Source organism: Olea europaea, unplaced genomic scaffold (assembly GCF_002742605.1).
Source record: "Olea europaea var. sylvestris unplaced genomic scaffold, O_europaea_v1 scaffold2538, whole genome shotgun sequence".
Taxonomy (NCBI): Eukaryota; Viridiplantae; Streptophyta; class Magnoliopsida; order Lamiales; family Oleaceae; genus Olea; species Olea europaea.
Window position 1 is genome coordinate 79,677 of NW_019243645.1, and position 17,917 is coordinate 97,593.

The 17,917-nt window shown below is 33.3% G+C and overlaps 1 protein-coding gene and 2 non-coding genes across 4 annotated transcripts; all 3 read right to left on the reverse strand.

The window, feature by feature from the left end:
- Window positions 1-8,038: 8,038 nt before the first annotated feature.
- Window positions 8,039-8,111, reverse strand: TRNAR-UCU. The gene has a single exon. It is a non-coding gene; the product is annotated as a tRNA-Arg (tRNA).
- Window positions 8,112-8,463: 352 nt separating this feature from the next.
- On the reverse strand, window positions 8,464-11,380 carry LOC111382619 (pyruvate kinase 1, cytosolic-like). Of its 2 annotated transcripts, none has more exons than XM_023006647.1 (7): window positions 11,203-11,380; window positions 10,849-10,937; window positions 10,523-10,618; window positions 10,327-10,394; window positions 10,143-10,227; window positions 9,149-9,235; window positions 8,464-8,806 (listed from the first exon to the last, which is right to left on the reverse strand). In XM_023006647.1, the coding sequence occupies exons 1-7, from the start codon at window positions 11,306-11,308 to the stop codon at window positions 8,654-8,656; spliced, it is 684 nt and encodes a 227-aa protein (XP_022862415.1). In that variant the 5' UTR covers window positions 11,309-11,380; the 3' UTR covers window positions 8,464-8,653. The 2 variants fall into 2 exon arrangements, with proteins under 2 accessions (XP_022862415.1, XP_022862416.1); XM_023006648.1 differs by having other exon boundaries at window positions 9,149-9,208; window positions 11,203-11,379.
- Window positions 11,381-17,741: 6,361 nt separating this feature from the next.
- TRNAR-UCU lies at window positions 17,742-17,814 on the reverse strand. The gene has a single exon. It is a non-coding gene; the product is annotated as a tRNA-Arg (tRNA).
- Between the last annotated feature and the right edge of the window lie 103 nt (window positions 17,815-17,917).

Below are 17,917 nucleotides of genomic sequence, written 5' to 3' on the forward strand. Positions count from 1 at the left end.
TTAAAATAAAATCTTAAGATAAAGACTAATTTATTTTTTATTTGCCTTCTTATAGATTTTTAAGTAATTCTTCAAAGTCTAATAATGTCTGAAAATTTATAATATCAATATCTGTTATCATATCTATATCTGTTCTAAAAGGTATATCATATTTTGAAATATTTTTCTTCCTTTTTTCCAATTTATCTATGATATCTTGTATATCTTTTATAATTATTGTTCTAACAATTCCTTTAGCAAAATTTTCTAATAAGTTTTCTTTGAAGCATTTTAATATTTCTTGTGATGCATATAATTGTTCTTGATATCCTATCTTATCAATTTCTTTTTCAAACTTAATTTCTTTTTTATTTTTAACAACCTTTTTTTATATTATATGGTCCTCTCTTATATTTGGGTTTTTCTATTTTATAATTAGTCATTAATAATTCTCACAAATTTTTAGAAAAATTATATGTTAATTTTTTAAGGACTTAAATAGAAGATTTATATTAGATAAAGGGTTGTTTTTTAATATTTGTTTAAGGGTATTTTAGGTAATTCAAAATGTTTAGAAAAGTCAAAGGCTATTTTGAAAAATCCTTCCTTTATTTAGGTCAATTTGAGGTGTTTCCCGTTTCACGTGAAGTGACTAGAACAGAGCTTAATTAAAACAAACAATAAAATTGGATAGCAACATAATCAATGTCGGATAAGACCATGAGATTTGACATTATTCGTGTGACAAATTATGCTTATCGTAGCTACTTTTAAGTAATGCGTCCAATGACTCCTGTTGCGTGTGGAATCTAGTAAGGCTCGATTTGATTCCAAAAAATAAGGTCCTATTTGTACCCTTTAATTTCAAAAATTGGAGTATTGAATATTGATTGATATTGAAATGTGTGATTAAAAAAGAAGGAAATTTTTTTGAGATATGTATAATATTATTTTAATGGAGAATGTGTGGTTGAAAATGAGTACTGTAAAAAAAATAATGTCGTAGAATGTGGAAGAATGGTTAGCAAACAAAAACAATGTTATGGTGATCGAATTTTTTTGACATAACGATTAAACGACACTAACAATTGGGGGCCCACTTCTTTTTTGAACTTTTTTATTCACACAGGACTCGTTCGTATGGGAGAGAATGTCAATCATTATGTCAAAAAATTTGAGCAAAGTAGTTTAATCTAATAAATAAATGATTTTGAATAGCATTTTTAAGAAAACATGTGGTTAAAAAGGAAGAAAAAAATTTATATTTACGTGTAGAATATTTTATTGTACGAATGATTAATTTAAAATGATCCTATAGCAAAAATTAAAATAAATTAATGGATGTCAAACGAGGGCTAAGAGTATAAAGACTATAAGCACCATTGAGTGTAGTTAAAAATAATATTTTCAATAAATTTTGATAAAGTATATGTTTAAAAATTGATAAAGATTATGAAATACATAAATTATAATTATAATCAATTATTAATTTTACTTAAATTTTTATCTCTCTCTCTCTTTTTTTTTTTTTTTTTTTAACTACTAAAAAAAAGGCTAAAGTTGTCAATTAATATTTGGAGCATGATTGGGTAAGCTTTAATAGTTTATTTATAACTAAGTAGATATTCGATTGAACTTAAAAATTTGCAAAAAATTTAGGTCAAATTTAGCAATTAATTTTTATCACACATTTTACGGAATTTACAATTTTATTAACTTTTCAGCTATATATTTTACCTACTTTTATCAAAATTTATTAACAATTTGATCTTTAGCAAAACTATATAGAGATTAAAGATGTTTGTCATATAATAAATATGAGATGTAGAATCAAAATAAGGATTTCTTTTTAAAGTAAGTAAAAATAAATTATAAGAATTATTGTCACAACTGAAAACACATCAATTGCACTATCAGAAAATAGAATGAACATCTTTATAATAATAAAAATAATAATAAATAATAATAAATAAATAAATAAAATAAAAACACTAACAAATTAGAGATTTTATATTTTTAAGTTTTTAGTGCACGAGAGTCCCAAAGTATTTGATTTGCTCGTTATTAAATCGTGGTTATTTGACCTTATTCTCGAATGTCGATCAAAGACTAAATAGAGTTAGGTCAAATATATGGAAATGATCAAGCATCGAATAAATATGAAAATTTCTATGAAGTTTTAATTGATTTTTACATTGAATAATGTGCATAAATTTATTTATTTTTTATGAGGCAATAGAAGGCATGACATTCTACGGAGTTACATTTATCTAAGTTTTGCTCGAGGACTAGCAAAAGTGTAAGTTTGGAGGTATTGTTAAATTAATTGTTACACTTATTTATAATCATTTGCTTGTAAAATAATTAGTTTACTACTCGTTTTCGTCATTTGTTATGAGAAGAGTGTTCACTTTAACGGAGAATGAGGGATCATGGATCAAGATATGGAAGTGAGGGAAAAATCAAGAGTTAGAGATGAATGCAAGAGGCTTTGAGGGTCAAAAAGATACAAAAACGAGATCACTATGTGCTTCGAACTGAAATTCGACAAGAAAGCGGTAGGAAACACAGCTGCCAGAATTTTTTGGAGAATTTTTCTAAGGTGAAACGAGATCATACTATGCTGAATTTTTCTGATACAGGGGACAATTTCGAGATTTGGTTTGTGCACGAATTTCACGGGTAATTTTGGCATTGAAGAGACATTTTTCTAAGGCATGAAAGCAACTTCCTAGATAATCAAATGGGAGATTCTTGAACATTTTTTGGAGACTCAAAAAGAGAGAACGGAAAGGATATATAGAAGAGGAATTTTGAAGAAATTGGCGAGATTGAAGCTTAAATTTTTTATTTATTTTTTTATTTTTTTAAATTAAAGCTCAATTTCACTCCCTAATTCTTTTCTTAGGAGTGGGTTCCAAGAATTCTATTCCATTATCTCTTTAGTTTCATGCATTTGGTTATGTATTTCTGGTATTCTTGAACCTTTTTCACATTTTCACATAATAGGCTAAATTTTAATGTGCTAATAAACAATGTAAATCTGTTTTGAAGCTTAAATTTCTATGATCTTGTTTTAGATGTTAAATATTTGTTTGGTGCTTGATTATTTATTGATGCTTTCTTGTCATTTGGCAAATTTTAGGATAAGTTTAAGAATCACATCAAAATCAAGAGGTGAAATGTGTGTTTAGCTCAATTAATAAGTAGCATATGTTTCAATAGGGAATAAAAACATATCGCTATGATCCATATTGTCATTACAATGGTGTTTGATCGTGTTTAATGCAATCAAACACCATTATAAGTTGTTCGACTCTACTCAAGAGAAATTGTCGAAATGAAGGGACACCAGTAGTTAACACAAGCAAATAAGTCCTACAACTTGATTATAGAAATTAATTAGGTGTAGTCAAAGACCTAGTACTTTTTCACACTCATAAGTTAGGTAATTTAATTATCCCTTCTTAAATGCTTTAATTTTATTCATTGCCTGTCAATTAATTAGTTTGATGAAATAACCAAACCAATTTGTTTGTGTCCTGATACAATAGTTCGATCAACTAGCACTAAATCACTTAAGCGCTAAAGATCAATTCTTGTGAGACATGACATTTTTCATCACTTTATTATTGTTCACAACTTGCGTACATGTGATATTACATAGCGAACATTTATCTCTTCATTACAATATAATTAATTCGAAAACACTAAATGTACATCACTTTTTATATACTATTGTTCACAGTCCTCTCACAAAGGGTGGGGCCCGTGATTATTTTAATCGTGGATCTCACCCCCTTGTATGTGAGAGGACTATAAACAAAGCTGTCAAAATTGATGTAATTGTATCACTTCTCTAATTAGTTATCACATGAGTTTAACGGTGGTGGTTACTTTTTAGGAACTTTTTTGTCGGTTGTTGCAATAGTCACTTTTTTTGGCTCCATTCTTGATTTGTTGTACAATCTTTTGAAGCATGGCTTCTTCTCCCTTTATTCTTTAGTTAATTACTCATTTTTGAATCTTTTTCTAATCTTTTTCTCTGAAAGCAATTGTTGACTTAAAAATATGTCAATGCATCATTTATTCTTCTAAAAAGCCATTTATTTACTAAACACGATTCTTTAGAAGAATAAGCACGTCTGACCATCTGACCAGAGGGTAACCTAATGGATTCAAAAAAACAGTTGCAATAGTCACTTTTTTTGGCTCCATTCTTGATTTGTTGTACAATCTTTTGAAGCATGGCTTCTTCTCCCTTTATTCTTTAGTTAATTACTCATTTTTGAATCTTTTTTGAATCTTTTTCTCTGAAAGCAATTGTTGACTTAAAAATATGTCAATGCATCACTTATTCTTCTAAAAAGCAATTTATTTACTAAACACGATTCTTTAGAAGAATAAGCACGTCTGACCATCTGACCAGAGGGTAACCTAATGGATTCAAAAAAACCTTTGAAAATAAACTTGTTCCTATGCTAATTGTCGTGTACTCTTGACATCGCTGGAAGAGTGTGAATATGCGCATCAAGTACGATACGCCATATGATGTCTTAGTTCAAACCAAAATTTTTAGATGTATGGTGATGATACCATATAACTCCTAGGCTCGACTTGAAGGACGTGGGACGCCGAGCACTCACCCTCACACAAACACAGCCTTGACCTTTTCCCAGGCTGGCTCACCGTTGGCCGGGTGTTACGCTCCGAACACTCCGTCAACCCGTTTGGCGTCTTTTCTTCAGTGTTGGGGGGCCTGACCTCGCCGTAGGGTCGAGTCCCAAAGTCCCTACCATACAAGGAGCATCATTTCACTCGATTTCTTGTGTCCTAGCTATGATGGAAGTTCTAAAATCATCAAAAGTCCAATTTTATCTGGTCATAATGAGTATCATACAGGTATTCAAGTCATAAGCACATTTAAGGGAGATGGCAGGCCATTTAAAATTTTCCTTTATAATTTTTTTTATGTGAAAATTACTTTCCATGCAATGGACCGGCGGCGAGGGGTACTAGTGATATTTCGGCATGGGATGCATATTCGAGCTTGCTCAATTTGTTGAATTGCGATCTTTTAATGCAATCACATTCTCTCGTCCAATTGCTTTTACGTGATTTTTTTCTAAAAATAAATGTTTAATGTAAATATTTTTTAGTCATGTCCTTGCTCCGCCCAATTTTTTAGTTTTCACTGAATTACAACTCTCCAAACTCTATATATACCAAGCACTTACTCATTATTCGGGTACTTTATTCATCATTCAGTTTATAGCATTATAAACATTATTTTTCGCAGCTTTCTGACTAAGGCATTGAGGGGTTACGGAAACCACTCCCTAGCCTTTTTTGTAGGTCGTTCAAAGGTCTTCTTCGTATTTTTTCATCGTATTTTCCTAACTCGAGATCAGGTTACAATTTTTTAGGGTTTCAAAGGAATTCTCTACAACTAATTGTTGCGAAAAAACGTGAATATTGTTGACCTCCAAAAACATGCCAATAGGTGTCACTTCTAGACAACACGAACGTGGACAAATTCCACAACATTGTGATTGGAAGCTTAATTGGGTAATTGGTTTCTAGCTAAATATACTCAAGCACATTAATGAGATGTTCAAGATTGAAAATGTAAACAAAGCAGAGAACTTAGAGAGAGCAAATATTCATAGAGAGAAAAACACATTATACCATTTTTATGTTTGAAAATTATTCGCTGAAATACTACACCGCAAGTTTACGGGTCGCGTTCAAATAATAAAATTGACTTTTTGAGCCCAGATTGTCGATCCCTCGAAAAATGTATACTTTCAATTACACAACTTTAATTAATTTAATTTTAACAATAAAAATAAACACACACAATGAAAGACATGATTTTAAAAAAGGGAATTAACAAAAAAACCTACAAAATAAAAAAATGTAAAAATCTTGAAAATTTCGAAAGCAAATGTGGTTGGGATTCATGATTTCGTTTAACCGTCACCTAATTAATTTCTCCACATGCCAATTAACAAGCTACTCATTTATCATGTTAGACTCGATTTTTTAATTTTAGTTAATTATCTCTTTCGAGCGAAATTAGCCCTAATTGATTGGTTTAATCTACTATATCTCCATGTCGATTAAAATCAAACAACCGCATTAAATATTTGTGAAAATAACACAATGGGTCACCTAGAGATAGAGGTATATCTCCATCCCTAATACAAACATAGAGTGTCTATTATTTGGTCTAAAATGCACAATATTCCCTCGAACGATGTACAAATCATTTAACACAATCATTCATTGGTCACATAAATAAAAATACAATAAATACAATAATAGAAACACGTGAAAATAAGCAAATTAATATCAAGGGGCAAATGTTGAAATTAATTAAAGCTAAAAATTCAGTTACTACCATATATCTCAACACAATAATTTAGCTCATATTGTATAAATGAATAAAAGGAGAATATTTTGCACAATACATTGTAAATATGGCAAAATAGTTGAAAAAATACAAAGTTAAAGATACTACCTTTTGAACCCTGGTTATGACTTTCCCAAATATTTTTTCACCTCGGATGTGTTCTCCTTGCTCTATGATTTGCTACAAAATACCAAGAAAAATAAAATAGCAAAATGAAAAGAAAAGAAAATGAAAAGAAAGAAGAAAATCAGCCGGAACAGAAGTCGGTAGAATCCAGCCGAAGCCGAAAAGACCCCAGACCAATTGCTGATTTTAACATAAAAATCTAAGAAAATTGCATCCAAGTCCCTGAAGTTTTGAAAAACACATAAAATGGTCCTGGGTCCTATTTTAAAATCAAAACCGGCGCCTACGCGCCTGGGCTCTGCCAAGAAATATAATTTTTGTGCAATTTGCAGCTTAGTCCCTTAGGTAATTTCATGCCAAGTCCTTCAACTTTGATCTTGTACAATTTGGTCCCAATTTTGACTTTTATATCAATTTTTCCCTCCATAAATTGCAGTCCATAGTCCTCCACTTTCTGCCCTTGTACATTTGGTGTCCCCAAGTTCACAATTTTGCAGGTTTTGTCTCTTTCCACTCACTTTCGCCTTGTTTTCTTTCCTTAAGTGATTTTTAGCCTACAAAAACAAATATTATCTAATTGTGATTAGAATTTCATTCATTTTATCAATTAAAAGCATATTTAGGTATTAAATAAGTGTGCAAAAACACCTTTATAAAAAATGCATCCCCTTAAAATGTTACAAATACTGCTATTTATAGTAACCAAAATGATGTGGTCACCGCTGGATCAGATCCACGTGGCTTCATCTGTTAGACTTGTGTGTCACACCATCCTGTCTTATATTAGTTACATTGACAAACACATTTCACAATGGGTCAGTCGCTTTGCATTCATAGGCTAACATTCCTTACATTTACTTAATGAGAACGTCACATCAATCGTTCCTAAATATACAATTATTAGACCTACTCTTAAGAGCCATGAACCTTGGGTGTGAAGGAGTTCGGCATAAGGGAGAAAAGTACTTCAGCCAAATGATGAGAGCACTTAGACAGTGGACCTAGGATGAGAGTAGGGCCTCAACCAATATTCCATTCTTTATTCTTGATCGGATGCAACGTGTGTGCTTCCACATGACCCATTGAAAACTTTACGGTGGTCAGTAACAAATATAATTAGAACATACTCAGACATAGGTGTTATTTAATTGTTGGGGATAAGCAAGGTTCATTTAATATTCGTAATGTTATGTTCCCACGTCTTTAAATATTATGGGAACCACTTGTCAAGAGCTATAATTGAGTATTATTTAAAAATAATACACAGCGTTAATCAAAGATTATTTTATCCTTTTTCTTTTCTCTTTTTCTCTGAACGTAGAAAGAGATGAAAAAAATCCCTCTATTTATTTATTATTATTATTATTTTTTTTTTTTGAAATTATAAATTGTTGAAATCAGCAATAAAAGGGTTGATGGTATCAAAAGTAAAAAGTTCCGGACCCCACTGCAGTTTTTGCAAAACGTTTGGGACTCCGACTGCAAATTTTCCCATTTAAAATTTATGTTATAATAAAGCACGCCCAGTGGGACTCGAACCCACAATCGCCTGATTAGAAGTCAGACGCCTTATCCGTTAGGCCATGGGCGCTTCTTTGGAAGTACACAATAAATTATTTATAAATACCAGAGACACTGTAGAAGCTGGACACATTTTTATTAGGTCTTCTGTGAATTTAATTTCAGTTGTGAGTGGGGTTTATTTATTTTTATTTTTTTTCTCCAACAATTTTCCGTAGGACTTCAACTATTGTAGTACATTTCGTTTTTAAAACTTTTACCATATTTCTTATGGCCACGATTTTTTTTTGAAAAATCAGTAAAACTAAATAACATTAAGAAAGCGCATTTCATTCTTATACAATATCTCATCATTTTGTTACACCATGAATCCTTATAATTGCTTGATTTAATCTTTATAATTCAGTATGAAGTGATGGGAATGATGGAAAGTGTGCATGCAAAAAATTTTATTAGATTCATAGGTTCTCACATAAAATTGTGGTTTATAATCAATCTACCTTCAGACTTCTTGAAAAAACCATGAGATAGTTTTCAAAATCGACATGTGAGTCAATTTATTATTTAACAAAAAGTGGAAGGGTGAATAGCCCACAGATTGGCCTAAACATTTTAATCTTCAAGTTCAATGATCTTAACTACGGATGCATCTCCAACTTTCTGGCAGACAACAACTCGATCATGCGACTTCACAATTCCCAAGGTCTTCCCATGATCAATTGCAACTTTTAGAACCGACTCGTCGATGGCATCTATTGACTCGGCCTACAAGATAAACAGATGTTGAGTTAACATGAGTTTCATCAAGACAAAATTTGACCATAGCTAATGAGCACTATACAGTATAGAAAGAATAACACCTGAAGTCCAAAGGACATTAAAAAATAATCAAAGAAACAAAAAGCCTGTCGTGGTACCAAGACTAGGTCTCAATTCATATGCCAAAGAAATGTGATTCCCAATCAAAAGGAAACAAAATGGATATTACATAATACAACAGAACTATGCAAGATATTGCGATATGAATATCCATTAACTATTTACATTTCTTCGACTGAAAAGTGCAAATATGGAGGGTCGACCGTTTATTAAAACAAAGGAACTTACCGGCTGGCGAGGATCAGCAATCAAGGGAAGAAGACCTCGAACTATAAGTGATTGCGTTGCCTGAACATGCAGAAAAGATCCATCGGCCTAGAATGTCAGAAGAAGACAACATTGCAAGAAGAGAAATAACAATATATATTTCATAGAACAAGGGAAACATGAAATTGATGCGATGGGAAATAAAATTAAAGAAAACATGTCACTCGTTATCATAAATTCTTTAAAAGACAAAAATCATTAGCTATCAAGAAGCAGCAACTAGGACCTAACAGAAAAAGAAGTTTCTCTTTGAGTGCCAATATCATTGTCTCAGAATTCATCAAAATTTTATAGATAGATATCTTACCTTGAAAGCAAGTATAGTTTGAATGATAATACTTCAAAAGAAAGTTGTTTAAATGAGAAAGTACAAGAGATCTAAAGAACACATCGGTGTGATTGCGTGATGGGAGAATGTCACCGCGATGCGCTGTAATATAAAGTGTCCTATTTCTTAGAAATTGTCATGCTCAGAGTTTGGTGTCAGTTTAGTGTCGTGTCAATGCAGTGTGTAGCTGGGAACTAAAATGCCCAAGGATCAAATCATAAGAGGAAGCTCATTTGCCTTCAAAATAGGAATTTATTGATGAAAATCAAAAGCACAACTGTAAACCGACTATGCAACCAAGAGAAAAGCTTAAGTATTAGAAAAACTAAAATTGAGTTGACTGTATTAAGCCCCTTTTTGACAACCATTAAAACAAAACTTTTTTCCTCAAATTAATTTTCAATCACACATTCTCACAATAAAATAATTTGTACATAAACCCAAATTTTTTCCTACTTTTTAATCACACATTCTCAAAAAATCACTATTCCAAAACTCATTTTCCCCAAAAAACTCATTATAATGGTCGTCAAACAGGTGCTAAGCACCATGTAAACAGTTCATCAAATGCATTGAACAATATGTTTTTAGATATCACTATATATTGAAAGAGGGTCCATGGTTTACCTGAAATGCACTACTAGAATTTGTTTTGAGGCGCGGGATGACAACTGATAGAACAGGCATCGTCGGCCTATACTTAGCTATCAATCTGCATTTACAAGTATTAAAGTAGTCAAAATCGCACAAGAATCAGCAACATAATAAGTATTTCAAGATATCCAATGCATAAGCACCATTGAGTATGTACCTTGCAGCCCTTCCAGAAGAAGTAAAACAAATGATAATCGATGCCTTCACCTTAATGGCTGCCCGAACCTAAAGATGAAAAAAATAATTACTTAAATCTTCTCCAAATTCGAGAACAAAGCGCTACAATCACAAGAAATATTCATTTGCACAATTTCCTTTTTCTTCTTCTGTCCACTTTTAAGATCACAACATACCGCAGAGGAAGCAATGGATTCCAAGTGTGCCATAGGTTCCCCAACATACTTTACAGTCTCCTTGAAGTATTGGTCTTGATTGAAAACCTTCTCAGCCTGCAAGCCAGTTTCGTGCAGGTTATGTCCAAAAAGAACAGATTGCAGTGCATGAAATGTAAATCAAATGTAAAAAGGAAAACAAGAAAAAAATCAAATGATGTTCCTAATTCAAGAAAAAGATGATGAATAAATCTCAGGTTTCACAAACCAACCATAAAATGCACATTTATTTAACCGTGATTTTCAGAATGAGGTGATACAAGTAAAAATTAACTACATATTCTTACCTCAGCACAGATTTTGCCAACTGTAGAAATAGTTTCAATAGGGTATAATCCACGTAAAGTCTCAGCCCCAAGAAGAATAGCATCACATCCTGAACAAAAACGATGAAAAGAAAATCACCCTTGTTCAGCTGCTGATAGCTTCAAAGTGCAATGAGTATAAATTGAATGAAGTTCAATAATAAAGAAGATAAAGATATAGAGAATACAGATTCAAAAATCAAACAAAAAATATAAATGAATAAAACGTCATAATACATAATGTAATGAAGTAAGATATAGCTACAAGTTGGTCCAACTGTCCATCAATATTTCATGAACTCGTAGGTCTTACATACTCATAGAACAGTGACTTACCATCCAGAACAGCATTAGCAACATCAGTTGCCTCAGCACGGGTAGGCCTCAAATTGTTGGTCATAGTATCAACAACACGAGTTATGACAGCTGGCTTTCCAGCCATATTACATTTGTAAATGGCAGACTTCTGAAAAAAGAACACCTGCAAATGCCGAAGAAAGTTAGCTAGCAAAAGGTTTTATACAGACCAAAAACTAAGGTCATTAACAGTGATGAGAACTGCGTTGATGATTACACTAGAATAATGACAAGGTTGGTACAGAATTTTGCACTCTATAGCATGTTAGTTCTACTAAAAATGGCCATAATTCACCCAATCAACTTCCTGTAGAGATCCAATTCACCCCTTCTATTTGATAATATCAGCCAATGGTCTTGCATGAAAATACCCAAGTGATAAAGGGAAACAGATTGGTTAATTTGAAATTTTATGAGAATTAAGGCATGCAACATACAATGACATGACAATAAATAAGACATAACTTGCAATCTTCAACCCCAAATAATCACCACCGACTATCCAGCCAACGCCTCATTCTTCCTCACCCCTCATTTTGAAGATCGTATACGATTGACCAGGCCTTCGCTGCAAGCAGGAGCAAACTGTTGGGTATCACGTACGGCTGTCCGCAAGAGCGTGACCAAGGCCATGACCAAATTACCTCCCACTCCCAGACGGGGAACCTCATGCCCCTTCTAGAGACATTGGGAAAGTCCCTGACACACCTATGCCAATATATCAGTTTTTGAGCTCATGATGGGTCTGGAAAGTAGTCAATATGCTTTCTTATCTTACATGGATATGACTGCTTTCCAAGAGCTATAAATGCCAAAGGACGAATCCGAGATCTCATCACTAACTCGTAAGGGTGTTGAGAATTGTTTTTGTTTTTCTTGCTAGAAACTTTTTCAAAAGTATTCAAAGCTTGAATTTAAAAACTTACTTCTGAGGTGAGCATCTATATGCCGTTACTACACTTGAAATTCCAAAAAGGAAGAACACCTCTTAAATGATTGCTTGCATGTGTCCGCCATAAATAAGAAAGAGCAATCTCACTTTCTTCTTCAATTTCTAACCTAGTTTCCTACTGTTTGCAACAGTTGAATCAATGAACTATTGACAATCAGAAATTTGAAACTGGACAATTGGGATAATGCCCATGTGGTGAATTTGATGGTGAGGATGGTAGGTTGCGAGTAAGTCAGCGAGTGTCAGCCTGATTTTTAATTTGGGATGGTGTAGATTGTTCTTTGGGTGGTGGCAGGAGGTGGCTAGCATTCTTAATGTTGCAGGTGGTCGTGAATGGTAGTCAACTGAAGGGAGAAATTGATTGTAGATAAATTGTATGATATTTGTGGATGTACAACGGTGTGTTTCCAGTGATTAATGGTGACTGGTGATGGCTATATGCACTAGCTGCAGTGGGTGATGGAGCTAGTTTTGAAATAATCACTATCCAGTTGATTGCTTCAGAAAATCGAATATAAACACTAAAGACATGTATGGAGAACAAAGCCGCAAAAGGCTTCATTCTGAACAATGAACATATTTGCAAACTTAAAACTGAGATGAATATGGCAAACCTTTGAAAAATTATCAGGTGAAACATTGTTGTCTAGGCTACAATAATCAATCGAGTCAAATGTATGTTTATACGAAAAAATACATACGATTTTCTTTATGGAGGGAGCCCCAACCCACACAAAAGCTAAGAAAATATAATATTATTGTAAGTAGCTTTTCTACAAGCTGTCTAGCTCCAGTTGCAGCCGTTTCATCGAAGCATTTGAAAGTTCAATTAGGCGTCATTTCACTACTGGCAAGTCAGAGTAGAAAAATTCTGATATTCACCAAGAGTCATTTCATGGGTGTAAATATTAAAAAGTTCAGAGCACATAGAGAACTGAAGACTCGGAAGGGGAAGAAAAACAACCTACCTCCTAGTGTTGTGCATGCAAAGATAATCAAGATGCCAAGCTTTCGTCATTTCGGAAGTCAAAATATTAAATTTGAAAGTTGACACAGTATAGAGAGAGGTACAGAAAGATATCTTTACTTGTGAGACATGACATTTTTCATCACTTTATTATTGTTCACAACTTGCGTACATGTGATATTACATAGCGAACATTTATCTCTTCATTACAATATAATTAATTCGAAAACACTAAATGTACATCACTTTTTATATACTATTGTTCACAGTCCTCTCACAAAGGGTGGGGCCCGTGATTATTTTAATCGTGGATCTCACCCCCTTGTATGTGAGAGGACTATAAACAAAGCTGTCAAAATTGATGTAATTGTATCACTTCTCTAATTAGTTATCACATGAGTTTAACGGTGGTGGTTACTTTTTAGGAACTTTTTTGTCGGTTGTTGCAATAGTCACTTTTTTTGGCTCCATTCTTGATTTGTTGTACAATCTTTTGAAGCATGGCTTCTTCTCCCTTTATTCTTTAGTTAATTACTCATTTTTGAATCTTTTTCTAATCTTTTTCTCTGAAAGCAATTGTTGACTTAAAAATATGTCAATGCATCATTTATTCTTCTAAAAAGCCATTTATTTACTAAACACGATTCTTTAGAAGAATAAGCACGTCTGACCATCTGACCAGAGGGTAACCTAATGGATTCAAAAAAACCTTTGAAAATAAACTTGTTCCTATGCTAATTGTCGTGTACTCTTGACATCGCTGGAAGAGTGTGAATATGCGCATCAAGTACGATACCGCATATGATGTCTTAGTTCAAACCAAAATTTTTAGATGTATGGTGATGATACCATATAACTCCTAGGCTCGACTCGAAGGACGTGGGACCCCGAGCACTCACCCGCACACAAACACAGCCTTGACCTTTTTCGAGGCTGGCTCACCGTCGGCCGTGTGTTGGGGGGCCTGATCTCGCCGTAGGGTCGAGGCCCAAAGTCCCTACCATAAAAGGAGCATCATTTCACTCAATTTCTTGTGTCCTAGCTACGATGGAAGTTCTAAAGTCATCAAAAGTCCAATTTTATCTGGTCATAATGAGTATCATACAGATATTCAAGTCATATGCACATTTAAGGGAGATGGCAGGCCATTTAAAATTTTCCTTTATAATTTTTTTTATGTGAAAAAAACTTTCAATGCAATGGACTGGGGCGAGGGGTACTAGTGATATTTCGGCATGGGATGCATATTCGAGCTTGCTCGCTTTGTTGAATTGCGATCTTATAATGCAATCACATTCTCTCGTCCAATTGCTTTTACATGATTTTTTTCTTAAAAAAATGTTTAGTGTAAAGATTTTTTAGTCATGTCCTTGCTCCACCCAATGTTTTAGTTTTCACTGAATTACAACTCTCCAAACTCTATATATACCAAGCACTTACTCATTATTTGGGTACTTTATTCATCATTCAGTTTATAGCATTATAAACGTTATCTTTTTCGCAGCTTTCTGACTAAGGCATCGAGGGGTTACGGAAACCACTCCCTAGCCTTTTTTTTAAGGTCGTTCAAAGGTCTTCTTTGTATTTTTTCATCGTATTTTCCTAACTCGAGATCAGGTTACAATTTTTTAGGGTTTCAAGGGATTCTCTACAACTAATTGTTGCAAAAAAACGTGAATATTGTTGACCTCCAAAAACATGCCAATAAGTGTCACTTCTAGACAACGCGAATGTGGACAAATTCCACAGCATTGTGATTGGAAGCTTAATTGGGTAATTGGTTTCTAGCTAAATATACTCAAGCACATTAATGAGATGTTCAAGATTGAAAATGTAAACAAAGGAGAGAACTTAGAGAGAGCAAATATTCAGAGAGAAAAACACATTATCCCATTTTTATGTTTGAAAATTGTTCGCTGAAATACTACACCGCAAGTGCGCGGATCATGTTTAAGTAATAAAGTTGACTTTTTGAGTCCAAATTATCGATCCCTCGAAGAATTTATACTTTCAATCACACAACTTTAATTAATTTAATTTTAACAATAAAAATACACACAATTAAAGACATGATTTTAAATAAGAAAATTAACAAAAAAAATCTATAAAATAAAAAAATCTAAAAATCTTGAAAATTTCGAAAGTAAATGTGGTTAAGATTCATGGTTTCGTTTAACCCTCACCTAATTAATTTCTCCACATGTCAATTAACAAGCTACTCATTTACTATGGCAGACCCAATTTTTCAATTTTAGTTAATTACCTCTTTCGAGCGAAATTAACCCTAATTGATTGGTTTAACCTACTATGTCTCTATGTCGATTAAAATCAAACAACCGTGCCTCCCAGGGCACATTCCAATTGGCAAAGATGATGACGCTTCAAAACTAGCAGATCAGAGGTCGTGAGTTCGATCACTGGAAGGCTCTTAAAAGACAGATATTCTACTGGAAGGCATGATTTATCCTAGAAGACAGGAACTCTACTGGAAGGCAAGGTGTAAAGATGGGAAACGACTTGCTTGACACTTTGACAGATCAATTGAGAGCTCTTGAGCACTGGTCAATTTGGGATACAACCTGCGGTTTAACCTGTCTGCAGCTTGAGGGGTCAAGGTGTAGACTACAAGATTTAGTCACTGTAAGGTGGATACCTGGATATCAAAAAATAAATAAAAAATCAAACAACCGCATTAAATATTTGTGAAAATAATTCAATGGGTCACCTAGGGATAGAGATATCCCCTACACAAACCTAAAGTGTCTACTATTTGGTCTAAAATGTACAATATTCTCTCAAAAACGATGTACAAATCACTCAACACAATTATTCATTGGACACATAAATAAAAATACAATAAATACAATAATAGAAAATAAGCAAATTAATATCAAGGGGCAAATGTTGAAATTAATTAAAGCTAAATTCAGTTACTACCATATATCTCAACACAATAATTTAGTTCATATTGTATAAATGAATAAAAGGAGAATATTTTGCACAATACATTGTAAATATGGCAAAATAGTTGAAAAAATACAAAGTTAAAGATAGTACCTTTTGAAGATTGGCTATGACTTTCCCAAATATTTTTTCACCTTAGATGTGTTCTTCTTGCTCTATGATTTACTCCAAAATACTAAGAAAGATAAAATAGCAAAATGAAAAGAAAAGAAAAGAAAAGAAAATGAAAAGAAAGAAGAAAATCAGACGGAACAGAAGCCGGCAGAATCCAGCTGAAGAAGAAAAGACCCCAGTCCAATTGCTGATTTTAACATAAAAATCTAAGAAAATTGCATCCAAGTCCCTGAAGTTTTGGAAAACACATAAAATGGTCCTGGGTCCTATTTTAAAATCAAAACCGGCGCCTAGGCGCCTGGGCTCTGTCAAGACTCAAGAGCCAAGAAATATAATTTTTGTGCAATTTGCAGCTTAGTCCCTTAGGTAATTGCATGCCAAGTCCTTCAACTTTGATCTTGTACAATTTGGTCCCAATTTTGACTTTTATATCAATTTTTCCCTCCATAAATTGCAGCCCATAGTCCTCCACTTTCTGCCCTTGTACATTTGGTGTCCCCAAGTTCACAATTTTGCACGTTTTGTCTCTTTCCACTCACTTTCGCCTTGTTTTCTTTCCTTAAGTGATTTTTAGCCTACAAAAGCAAATATTATCTAATTGTGATTAGAATTTCATTCATTTTATCAATTAAAAGCATATTTAGGTATTAAATAAGTGTGCAAAAACACCTTTATAAAAAATGCATCCCCTTAAAATGTTACAAATACTACTATTTATAGTAACCAAAACGATGTGATCATCGCTGGATCAGATTCACGTGGCTTCATCCGTTAGACTTGTGTGTCACGCCATCCTGTCTTATATTAGTTACATTGACAAACACATTTGACAATGGGTCAGTCGCTTTGCATTCATAGGCTAACATTCCTTACATTTATTTAATGAGAACGTCACATCAATCGTTCCTAAATATACAATTATTAGACCTACTCTTAAGAGCCATGAACCTTGGGTGTGAAGGAGTTCGGCAGAAGGGAGAAAAGTACTTCAGCCAAATGATGAGAGCACCTACACAGTGGACTTGGGATGGGAGTAGGGCCTCGACGAATATTCCATTATTTATTCTTGATCGGATGCAACGTGTGTGCTTCCACATGACCCATTGAAAACTTTACAGGTGGTCAGTAACAAATATTATTAGAACATACTCAAACATAGGTGTTATTTAATTGTTGGGGATAAGCAAGGTTCATTTAATATTCGTAATGTCATGTTCCCATGTCTTTAAATATTATGGGAACCACTTGTCAAGAGCTATAATTAAGTATTATTTAAAAATAATACACAGCGGTAATCAAAGATTATTTTATCCTTTTTCTTTTCTCTGAACGTAGAAAGAGATGAAAAATTCCCTCTATTTATTTATTATTATTATTTTTGAAATTATAAATTGTTGAAATCAGTAGTAAAAGGGTTGATGGTATCAAAAGTAAAAAGTTTCTGACCCCACTGCAGTTTTTGCAAAACGCTTGGGACTCGAACTACAAATTTTCCCATTTAAAATTTATGTTATAAAAAAGCACGCCCAGTGGGACTCGAACCCACAATCGCCTGATTAGAAGTCAGACGCCTTATCCGTTAGGCCATGGGCGCTTCTTTTGAAGGACACAATAAATTATTTATAAATAACCAGAGACACTGTAGAAGCAGGACTTATTTTTATTAGGTCCTCTGTGAATTTAACTATGGTAGTATA